The sequence below is a fragment of the Anomaloglossus baeobatrachus genome, chromosome 4, assembly GCF_048569485.1.
Source record: "Anomaloglossus baeobatrachus isolate aAnoBae1 chromosome 4, aAnoBae1.hap1, whole genome shotgun sequence".
Lineage (NCBI taxonomy): Eukaryota > Metazoa > Chordata > Amphibia > Anura > Aromobatidae > Anomaloglossus > Anomaloglossus baeobatrachus.
Window position 1 is genome coordinate 589955840 of NC_134356.1, and position 12336 is coordinate 589968175.

The 12336-nt window shown below is 43.5% G+C and overlaps 1 protein-coding gene across 3 annotated transcripts in view; it reads right to left on the bottom strand.

Annotated features, from left to right (window-relative positions):
* The window catches only part of SLC4A5 (solute carrier family 4 member 5), a 274330-nt gene that overhangs the window by 123862 nt on the left and 138132 nt on the right, over positions 1-12336 (bottom strand). For all 3 annotated transcript variants that reach the window (XM_075346132.1, XM_075346133.1, XM_075346131.1), the window contains exons 5-7: positions 9767-9927; positions 9517-9672; positions 731-826 (exon numbers count right to left, since the gene is read on the bottom strand). In XM_075346132.1, coding sequence (XP_075202247.1) covers positions 731-826; positions 9517-9672; positions 9767-9927 — 413 coding nt within the window. The remainder of the gene's footprint in view (positions 1-730; positions 827-9516; positions 9673-9766; positions 9928-12336) is intronic.

The following is a 12336-nucleotide window of genomic DNA, read 5'->3' on the forward strand; positions in this document are numbered from 1 at the left end:
TGCTGAGGGCAGAGCAAAGTACTGTAATGCGCAGGCACGAGGAAAGGACAAAGACCGCTCGCGCATGCGCACTACAATATTTTGATCTGCCCTGACTCAGGCAGAACAAAGTGTGCATGTGCTGGAGCGCAATGGAGGCCTCTCTGTGGATAACATAGGAAGTGTCATCCAAACGGGGCTGAGAAAGACAGCGCCTGCACTAGATGGAGGAGGTGCCGGACCTGAGAGCAGTGACGCCCATTAGAACCAACCAGACACGCATGTGAGTATAATAATGTCTTTTTTATGTTCTATAGAGTGGCCTGGGCTCTTATATACAGTATTTCGGAATGCTGTACATAAGGGTTCACTGGTACTGGCCACAGCTTAGAAGGGAAAACCCTGATGACAAGGTCACTTTAACCTAGAAATGAAAAGATCTGATTGTAATAACGCAAAACTAAATTCAGATAGGAGATACAGTAAAAAAAAGTGTACAAAGTAAATACAAGTAAATGTAAAGAAAAAGAAAATGGAAAATTAGTTTTCAACACATCAGTCACGCAATCAGAAGCATTTATCTCAAGAAGAACACAATATTTGCTGAAGATGATAAAGTCATGTTGTGCATTATTGTCCGCTAGAAAATTGTGCCTTTAGAACCCCTCAGCGGTTTAATGTGCTCTGGCCAGAACACAACCCTATACTTTACATACACCACATATAAAACCCTCTAAAGGAAGAAACCTACGCAATCTTCCATAGTTACAATTCTGTCTCATTCTCAGATCCTCTGTAGAGCGGTGGAGGTGATTACCGGCCGGGACACTTGGGGCAGGAATTCGATCTATGGGAGATGAAAAGAAATTTATACAGATGAAATCTGTGACAAAATATACACATTTACAATATATTCTAAACGAGAATCGTAAAAGCAGAAATGTGTTTTTATAGTCTCTTTAGGTTTTTGTTATAACATCGCAGAAAAACTTGAGAAGAAGAAAAAGTCTGTATCTCCAAATGTAGTATTTGGTTGGAGTTAAAGGGACCTTCCACCTACCTGGTTTGATACCAAGGCCCTACCATACTCCTACCGATTTATTTTCCCTCTATATTTAATAATATTACACTTTCTATATTAACATTATTAGAAATATTGCTATGAGAAAGAAGGGGAAGGAGGTCCAGGAAGGTGTATTCAAGCAGTACCAATTTGTTACTTCTCTTCCACCTTTAAAATTCGGCAATATTAGCTGCCTTCCAGGATCTTTTTTACCTGGTATATCTGAAAGCTCAGGAGTGGAAAAAATAAATCCTACCATGAGAACGTAAAGATAATTTGTCCTTATAAATGATCAATAAAAAAAGACCAATAAGTCACAGCACTCACCCATGTAAACACTTCAGCAAACTTTATTTTGAGCAAATAAAATTACAGTGTGATAGTATATGAAAGACTACAAAGCACTGACTAGGAAATGATCCACTGTTTAAATCAAGTTTTTTTGTTACATGTATTTTTATATAACAATCATAATTAAAAAAAAAAAAAAAAAATAGTAAACTTGAAATTTTTCATTGGCCACTTAGACTATTTTAGAATCATATGTTCTGTTCTTTCATCAAGAGTTTTCAACAAGCACATTATCATCAGAGGCCGGATTTCAAAAACAGTTAAACAGGTATTCCCATGTGAATAAATTGCTTTAGTTAATTAAAAAGCGTGAAAATAAGAAAGTTTGCAATTTACTTGCTTTTTCTATCTAAATAATTCTATTCCCTCTTATTTTGATACACTGCCAAGATAAGCACATGGCTAGAGGCTTAATCTGCCCTGGGAATCACACAAAGGTGAAAAAGTACGCCAGTTTATTTTTTAATTGATATACCACTATTGGGACACAGGCAGCGTGTGTGATTCCAACCAATCACAGACACAGGGTATGCAACCAGCTGCAACCAGTGTTTGTTCACACTTTAGGCATTCGTAATTAGAGCAGAGGTGGTGGTGACCCCGACTAGTGGAGTTGAGGGTTAATATAGGGGAAGATACAGTGGAACTGGGGGTGTCCAAAAAATTAAATTACCCTCCGTCGACAGGAAGGGGGAGACAGGATGCATTAGTTAGGCTCTGCCCCCAACCTGCCTGACCAGAATTGTCATCAGGTCTGTACCCAGTTCCCTTACCTCTCACTGTTGAGGTTCTGTTGTGCGTTCACTTCCACTTCCACTCAATTTTTAGTGTCCATGTGTCTATATGTTTGCATGGTGAATTTTTTTTTAATCTAATTTATTTATTCAATAAAGATATATTTTTAAAGAGGTCTTTTGATTTTGGTGTCTTACTTAATTACCTCAATATAATATTCCTCCCGGTTTTCTGAAAGAGGAAGAGTATCAACCAGATGACTTGATACAATCAAGATAACAGTGAAGAAGACCCTGGCAGCTCTATCTATGCTTGCTCAAGATTGATCAATAGGATCTAGAGAGACTGCAGACACAACTATACTGTACCCTCAGCTAAAATGGGGACTTGTTCTTAGTCCGTGGTTTGGGATGGGCAGAAACTTTGGGAGAAAAGATTGGCTTTCATGTTTTTTGTTCCCGGTCTAAATGTCAGTACAAAATCAAACCTAGAGAAGAACAAAGCCCATGTAACTTGCCTAGGATGTAGTCTTTTGGCTGACTCAGATTTTTGTGGCCAGTAATAACCGTGACCTTACTTTTGGTACTTTTTAGGAAGTGGCGCCATTCCTCAAAGCCCTATTTGATTGCCAACAATTTCGCAATTGGTAATATCATAGTTCATTTCATTTCATCTGACTAACATTTTTGTGAAAGAATGTATGCAGGTGGAGTTGAGTGAAAAATGGAGCATCTTGGAAATTGTTTTAATACATTTTTGATAGTATTTGCAAAGCCAAAGAAATGCTCCAAGGCCTTCAGTGACCTGGGCTGTACTTACACCTTAAAACCTTGGAACTTAGGTCCATTCAGAAACCATTTGTAGATGATGAACCCAAGGAAATTTACTTCTTCAACCATGAATACACATTTTTCAAGCTTGGAAAATAACAAATTGTCTAAGTCTTTGAAGTAAAGTACCGTACATACCTGTTGGATATGTGGCATAATATCAGGTGGATATATCAAGATGTCATCCAAATAGACAGCCACATATTGTCCATTTATATCTCTGGATATGTCAGTAACAACATTTTGAAAAACAGCTGGTACATTACTTAGCAAAAAAAACCTTATTACAAGATACTCATACAGTAGTGACCCTCCACTCATCTACTTCTCTCAAATGGATCAGGGTATATGCACCCCTAAGGTCAAGTTTAGTAAACCAACGGGCTCCCAACAGTTGGTTATAGAGATCAGGGATGTGTGGCAGAGGATACTGATTCTTCACAGTAATTTTGTTAAGTTCCCGATAGTCAATACATGGTCTGAAACCACCATCGACTGGTGATGTGGAAGGTCTGATGAATTCTTTTTGCATACTGTCTGCTATACAATCATTCATGGCCTAATGTTCTGGACCAGAAAGATTATATATTTTACTATTGGGGAGACAGGAGTTTGGTACCAAGTCAATGGGACATTAATAATCCCTGCCACAGAAGTGGACACCGCGTCATACCCAGCTACGCCTCTCGCCACTCTACTATACTTTCTGAGGACCCTCTAAATGTACACTGATGAAGGTCTTTTGACCGAACTATCTGTGCTTGTGCTGGTCCTACAAGTTCTTCACAATAAAAAACACTGTTCACATTGATCTTGAATGCCAAGTTTCTACATGGTATGTCTTTAGACAGATTCACAGACATATATTTCACCTGACACTCACAGCTACAACGTACAATACCACTTTAGTGCTAGTCAATGCCCGAGTTATGTTTTGGTAACCAAGGCATGCTCAATACTATGACTGCGGACATGTTTTCATGGACAAACAATAACATGGATTAAAACTGTAAAGTACCAGCAAGCAGGGACACCAACTTAGTGATGTACTTCACCACACCCTGGGTGAGAGGTGTATCATCAACACCAGTGACTTTCATAGGAAAACATAACTTTAAGTAGGGTAAAACAAGATACTTTGCCACCTTGGCATCAATAAAATTGGCTGAAAAACCGCAAACAAGAAAGTCCTTAAGCCGCACAGAATTTTTTTTAGATGATATAAAAACTGGGAGCATTGGTTTTATGGAATCATAGAGAAATACCTGGCATGTCTGTGGGAGACATTATTCTTGGCAGGCAAGTGTGACGCCCCTGGACTATCAGGTCGTCACAGGGTATTGCACAATCTACCCTCCCATGCAGTATCCACCTCCCTCTTGGTTATGGGTCCCTAACCAAATGGTGTTGCCTACAACAGCAAATCAAATTCTAGATAGACCCTGCGCCACACCCACCAGACACATCAGTAACCGGCTTGAGTGGAATAGAGTCACCCACCTAGGGGGTCAGGGAGGGAAGGTGATGAGTATAGTGAGTCGGTTAGTGTTTCAGTTAGTGAGTGATGGTGAGAGAGTAGCCCTCAAGTTGTGAGGAGCTCTGAGGAGGTCGGGAGCGGTGACTCCCATAAGGAAACTGTCTAAGTTGCAGATGATGGTCTGGGCCTAGAGGAGTCGGACCTCCGGTCGCAGGGGATCGTGGCAAGGGGCACGACCCCCGGTTCCGGAGACCCTCCAGCCACTGAGAACCCGGATCCGAGCAGCTTGGCTGCTTCCATGAGGGCGGCACACAAGCATCTGACATTCAGTATCTCCACAGTTACTACTAGAATTTTGCTGCTTGGCCCATTGCTGTCTATGGCATATGTAGTGTGACACCCTGACAAAACCAAGTAGTCACACAAATAGGCCCCCACATAACACCGCTCCTACACAGGGTTAAAGCACCCGACCTGAAATCCTAGCCACCCCCTCAGGGAAGGACAGGCACACCAGTGGGCGAGACCAGGCGGAAAGGAAACGCCCATCTAGGGGTCTGGAGAGCCCGGGGCGGGAAAAACAGAAGTTGGAGTTGAAGTGGAGTTGAGTAGAGTGGAGTGAAGTGGAGAGGAGTTAGGAGAAGCTGACAGGTGTCAGGGTCGGAGCCCTGACACATTGGCTAGGTGGCAGATGGTGGTCACCGCCAGCAGGAGACGGGAAGACAGCTCGGCAGATCCGAGGTGGACTGGGGCAGTGTTGTAGCCCACCGGTACCGACACTGGAGAACTGACCCGGAAACCGTACACAAAAGGGGGTTCTCGGACCCTGAAGCCAGGACCGGCACCGACGGCCTAGCTAATCAACCGATTGAGGGCAGGATTCCAGGTCCTGTTCCAACCTAAGTCCCGAAAAGTAGACAACCAATCACAGAGAGGGATAGTGCATCCGCCAGGGCCCGGTAGATCCCACGGGTTAGCATCTGATGGGCACGGCTCCCAACCGGAGGACCGGGAGCGGACTCCACACCGGGAAGTCTATATAAGAAAACACAAAGTGCAGAGGAAAGGGGTAGTGACCATCAGCCCGGGTGTGGCACCAGATACACCTGTCTATGGCAGCTGGTCACCATCACCTTGGTTTACCAAAAGACTCGTGTGATTGATTCAACAGTGAGTAACTTTCCCGGTCTGACTGGGTGCACCGGCCCCCTGCCATTATCATCCCCTGCACAGAGACACTGGGCCCCGGGGCATCCATCCCTGCCCACGGAGGAGTTAACATCCAGCTGCCAGCCCGTCGCCCCTGGGAGCCGCACAACAGCAGCGGTGGTGCTACATCTCACCACACACCGTGGGTGGCGTCATTGACAGTTTTAATAACCCCTGTACAATACACCCCCCTCTTTTTATTTGAAGTGTCCGCGTGACCCCCGGGTCCGGTAGAGTCCCTCGAGCCATACCGCAGATCCGGATCCGAGCAGCACGGCTGCTGGCACGGGGGCGGCACAGTAGCACCCACAGGGCAAGGGGTTAATTAGTTACTCGTCGTCGGGCCGGTGATGTCGGGTCTGGGGATGTCAGGGGTGGCCATGCCCGGCTTTGTGGCCCCGAAGTGTACAATAAAAGAGGGGGTAGTGATAGTGGAGGTTTGTCTCATGACGCCACCTGCGGTACGCAGCCAGGGAAGAGCCACCACTGCTGTCGCTGTCCTCCAGGGTGGATGGTTGTAGCAGGACCGGGCCCTGAGGAGGATAATGAGGGGAGTAGTGATGGTTGGCACCGAAGCGTGGGGCGCCGGCAAGGACAGGCGGACACAGTCTCTGCGGTTTTCAGGTTTCTTTACTCACAGTTCCAGTTCGCGTGTAACTGGCTATTGAGTCATATTGTTAGGATTATGGCCAAGTAAATGGAATCAGGAGATGGAAACTGCACTATCATGTCTTTAATAGCGTCTAAAAGTCCAGCCCGAAACTGATGGCGAAGCGCCTGGTCATTCCACTGTGAGTCAGTAGCCCAGAGCTAAAACTCCGTACAGTAATCTTCCACAAGACGTTGCCCCTGAAGGAGTGAGCTTAATTTACTGTCAGCTAACACTACTCGGTCAGGGTCGTCGTATATGAGCCCTAAAGCTTAAAAAATGAATCAATTGTGGAGAGCTCTAGAGAGTCTGTGGGTATAGAAAAGGCCCAAGCATGGGAGTCACCCTGCAGCAGGTGAATGATGAGTCCCACACAGTGGCTTTCATAACCAGACAAAAGTGGGGGAAGCCTGAAATACAGGTGACAACTTTCCCTAAAGGCTGCTTTACACGCTGCGACATCGCTAGCCGTTGCTAGCGATGTCGAGCATGATAGCACCCGCCCCCATTGTACGACCGATATGTGGTGATCGCTGCCGTAGCGAACATTATCGCTACGGCAGCGTCACACGCACATACCTGCTCGGCGACGTCGCTGTGACCGGCGAACCGCCTCCTTTCTAAGGGGGCGGTTTGTTCAGCGTCACAGCAACGTTACTAAGCGGCCGCCCAATCAAAGCGGAGGGGCGGAGATGAGCGGGACGAACATCCCACCCACCTCCTTCCTTCCTCATTGCTGGCGGGACGCAGGTAAGGAGAGATTCCTCGTTCCTGCGGTGTCACACATAGCGATGTGTGCTGCCACAGAAACGAGGAACAACATAGTTTCTGCAGCAGCAACGATATTCGGGCATGTCACCGATTATCGATTTTGAACGTTTTTGCAACGATTCAAAATCGCTAATAGGTATCACATGCAACGACATCGCTAAAGCGGCCGGATGTGTGTCACAAATTCCGTTACCCTACCGACATCGCTTTAGCGATCTCGTAGCATGTAAAGCCACCTTTAGAGAGAAAAAAGCCAACTATCACCTGAAAATTTGTTGGGGAGGTTAACTTTGGGTTCAGGAATAACCAAGAGAGGTGCTGCAGGGGCTTGGATTTGAGTGGTTTCATGTTGGCAAATTCTCTTTGCAAGCCTGTTGACTAAATTGGCCAGGTCTAGCATTTGATCCACCACAGTTTGGAGCTGATGCATAATTATTTTTGGCTAGACGATTTGTCATGCCCCCACATTAAGTAGTCATTTGGCAGCTCCAAAATGCTACCACAGATAAGGTTGGTGCAAGCTACTCCGTTTCCCAGGATCCAGGGGTTGCCTTAGCCTTCATCCTTTAACCCTTGTACAGGGATCTGGACTTAAACAGAGGTCCCTGTGTAACGGCCACAGAATCAGCTGCTGTTCACTGGTGCAAAGCTGGCAAGAAGAATAGTAAGGAAACCGGGTCAGATCCAGTAAGTCACATCAGGAACAGAATCAACAACAAGTGGGTAGAATAATGTAAAGCCGAGGTCAATGAACAGGAAAATCAAGTCAAAATACTGGAGCTGAGGACAGAGGCACAAACCAGGATAGAATATCTATTGACTGGCAGTGGGTACTGGCCTTCTGGGGTTTATATAGAACAGCTCCACCCAGTGCTGAAAGAAGGCAAAAATCAAGACAAGATTAACTCTGCAGCTTCAAGAGTGGACAGAGCTACAAGTCCCAGGAATAAAATAGGACAACAGTGTGGCGGCAACCAGCAACTGAAGCCAAAACCGGCACAGATGTTACAGACACCTTTCATATAGGCCATCAGTTGAACCAGCTGATATTATTTTTCACTAAGTGGCAGGATTGCTTTTTAATTTCACATTATTAAATGTATGGACATCTAAGGTTTGATTTATTTGCCTGTGTGTATAGGATGGGTTGTTAATATTATCTTTTGAGAGATTCATGTCAATAGCACCTTTAATTTAATGAAGTATGTATAGCGCATGAAAATGCTGGCCCCTACCCCCGAGGAAAAACAATTTAGCAGTTAACTCAATAACACATGCAATCATTGTATACAGCTGGAGACGAGACATTGTAGACATAAAGTAAAAGTCAGGATGTAGCCCTGACCTCCTAGGACAAAAATTCTCAAAATTGGATCTGTCACCTTGGACCCGGGACGGTTGGGTGCTATGCTCTAATACACTACTATGGGATGATAAAATAGAATATCTTCCATGTACCAATCTCTAGTTTTATATTAAACTAGCTGTAACACCCGGGATAATAACTAAGTCTCTCTCTCCCACTCTCCCATTCTACCGCTCTCCGCTCTCACACTCTCCCTCTCTCCCTTTCTCCCACACTCCCGCTCTCCCACTCTTCCTCTCTCTGTCTCTCTCCCACTCACCTTCTCACCACCGAAATCATATTAACTGACACATGAGCCTATCATACATACACTCAGCTTTATATATTAGATAGCCTAATGCGGGCGTCACACGAGACGATATATCGTGCGATATGTCGGTGGGGTCACGTCGTAAGTGACGCACATCCGGCATCGCTTTATATATCGTAGTGTGTGACAGCTATGAACGAGCAGAAATACTCACCTTCTCGTTCATCGCTGACACGTTGCTCATTTTCTAAAAATTGCACGTCATGTTGTTCATCGTTCCCGGGGCAGCACACATCGCTCCGTGTGACACCCCGGGAACGATGAACACAGCTTACCTCTGTATCGCCAGCAATGCGGCGGGAAGGAGGTGGGCGGGATGTTTATGTCCCGCTCATCTCCGCCCCTCCGCTTCTATTGGCCGGCCGCAGTGTGGCGTCGCTGTGATGCCGAATGTCCCTCCCCCTTCAGGAAGTGGATGTTCGCTGCCTACAGCGATGTCGCTCAGGTAAGTATGTGTTACTAACTAATTGCCTGTGATGCACAAACGACGGGGGCGGGTACGATCGCTCGTGCGATATCACGATAGATCGTATCGTGTGACACCCGCATTACTCAAGCTCAACAAACGTAAATCTCATTTTATTAAAGTTTGGCATCCTTTGATCTACAGAACTTTACTGCATGTAATATTCTTGCTACTTTTACTCACACATATCTTTTCTATACAGATAAAAAAAAGTAAAAAAAAATAAAACATAAAAAGATATAATAAAAAAAACTAAAATGAGAAAAAACAATCTTTCAAATAGTATTTATGAACAAATTATTCAACCTACTTGTAGAGGTGGAAACAGATTTTCCAATGTCCACCAAAGATCGGTGAATGGGTTTTTTGGTTTGGTGTCTATGTTTCCTCATGAGAACAAAGCTAACTTTCTCTCTAAGGTCAGGCTTGAGTATCCCATCTTCTACCTGCTTTTCAATGATGTCATCTGTAGAAATAAAAAATGTCATGTTCACAGCACTGAAAGAGAGATGACATGGAACATCGTATTTGTGTTGCAATATTAAGAAAATATTTTGTACCTATAATCTGAGGAAGAGAATAACCATCTAAATCCAGCAACACAGTTCCCGTCTGCAGACATGTCCGCAACTCAAATAGGCTGTGCAGGGTCAATGTTGACACATGTGGCTTACTCCACCTCTCTCCACCTTCTTCTACTTTCTCTTCAAATTTTATCCATCTATGAAAAAAAGAAACAATGTGGAACTTTTCATTAAGTTATTACCAGGAATATTGAGATCAGAGGTAGGTGGCGTGTTTACTGTCTACTACACTGAAAAGCAAAAGGGTAACAATGTTTTGATCATTGGAATTTCAGGATCCATTACCTGATGACGGATTCTTTTTAACTATGCATACATATTCAGTTCATTAATTTTTTTTTATCAGATACCCTTCCCCTTGAGATAATTGAACAGTGAAAATAAAGTACACTGAAGAGCAAAAGGGTAACAATGTTTTGAACTTTTGACTTTCAGACTCCATATCTCACCATCCACTACAGCTTTCTTTGAGCGTGAGACTACCTTCATTTTATAGACAATCATCTTGTTTATCTCATACATAAATTTGACTTGCAACTCTTTTGCATATGATTAGTTATGCAGATTCTTGTCAGGTCACTGCATTGTTACTATTTTGCTCCTAGAAATCTAAATTTAAATTTAAATCTAAAGGTCTGGGGACTGTGGTGGCAAATCCAGCTCCTCTACTTCATTGCCATTGGACCATTTTTTCACTAATCTTGGCGTATGCTTCGGATCGTTGTCCTGCTGGAACACTATGCCGTCCTTTTCATACCCATAGTACTCGAGTGTACGAAGTAACTCCTCTTGTAGGAGACTCACATATAGCTCATCATTGAGACCATCGATCCTGGTCAAGCATCCAACGTGTTTGGCTGTAAAATATCCCCATATCATCAGACTTCCGCCTCTGAACTTGACAGTTCCTTCAATTTTCAATCCTTTAGCCCCTTTTCCCCTTGTTTCTTCCAGACCCATTTGCACCCATCATAGCCTAATTTATTGAGTTTAGTCTCATCGTTCCAAATCACCCGTTTCCAATCTTTTACTGTCCACTTTTTGTACTTTTTTGCAAACTCAAGCCAATGCTTCTTATAATGATATTGAAGTTGAGACTTGTGTAACGTGAATGGCACGGTGCTTGCATGGATGTCTGTGATCTCTGTATTACGAAGTATACAAGATACCTCTACTACTGTGGTTGTCAAGCCAGAATTGATAGACCTTGTAATGAGCTGACTTGTTTACATATTTTACCTGGACGTCCACCTGGACGGAATTTATTTCATATTTTTGCAACTGTAATTCCAACATGATGCAGTTTGGCAATTTTCTTGGCCATGAGATCACTATCGATGATGCTGTTCCTCTTTTCTTGGAAAATCTTCTTCATGGCTGCTCCTCGATTTGAACCAGTGACATTTCTCTTGGGAATCAACCTAATAACACACTGAGCTGTTAGGGAATGTGAGAACACGTTGTAATTTGTAGTATACAGGAAGAAAAAGATTTTTCAAACACCGGGAGCAAAACTGTAACAATGCAGTAACATGACAAGAATCTGCAGAACTAATCATGTCCTAAAAAGTTGCAAGTCAGATTTATGTAAAAGATAGCCAACATGATTGTCTACAAAATGAAGGTGGTCTCACGCTCACAGCTATAGTGGATGATGAGATATGGAGTGTAAAAGTTCAAAGCACTGCTAGTGTAATTCCAATGACTTCACCTTCGTCTTTAAAGTATAGCAGGTCAACTAGACACTACAAAAGTTATGATCTCTAAGATGCATTTCATACAGTAGTAAACCTTATTTGCAGCCTAACATTGCAATAAGATGTTCAAACATTTTGTCATACCATTACCGGAATAGTATACATTAACATGTCTATTTGAGATGTTTATTGGAATATGTTAAAAAACCTTTCCTCCAAACCTCCCGTTATTAATCATGTATGCGGCAGAAAGCTGACGTCTCTGTGGGGTATAGCAGGCCCTGTAGTATAAATCAATGGCTTAGATTACAATATTCTCGGTTTTCAATGTTCTTGGATCAGGGCCATCAGTACAGTCAATATGCAATGCCAGGGGCAGTGTCGATCCGCGGTGCATGTGACGGTCAGGGAGTTCCAGCCATCATAAGCATTTCTCTAATAAATTCATCTAAATTAGCACATTACATTGGGGTAAATATAACCAATCAGTTGGTCCTGCGTTACTGAACAAATTAATATTCCAATTTGAGGGTCTACTGAATTGAAAGAATCCCTATTTCAAAGCAGTGCATCCTTTCCTCCATCCTGAAAAGTATGGTATGATGATCATGATTGTTTGTTCTCCACCTTTCAACGCTTTTTTTGCCGAAACGTGGAGATGTTTAAGGTCACTCTCTTGGCCTCCATCTAGTGAATGGTGGCTTTTGAAACTTGTACGACTGCAGCTTTTTCCGTTGTATACATTGAACTAATTGCACAGACGAAGTTTTGACTTTTTCTAAGCCTGGTAAATTACAAAAAACAAGAAACTAAAGAATGTACAGATCTTACATTTCTGCCCGCTAAGCT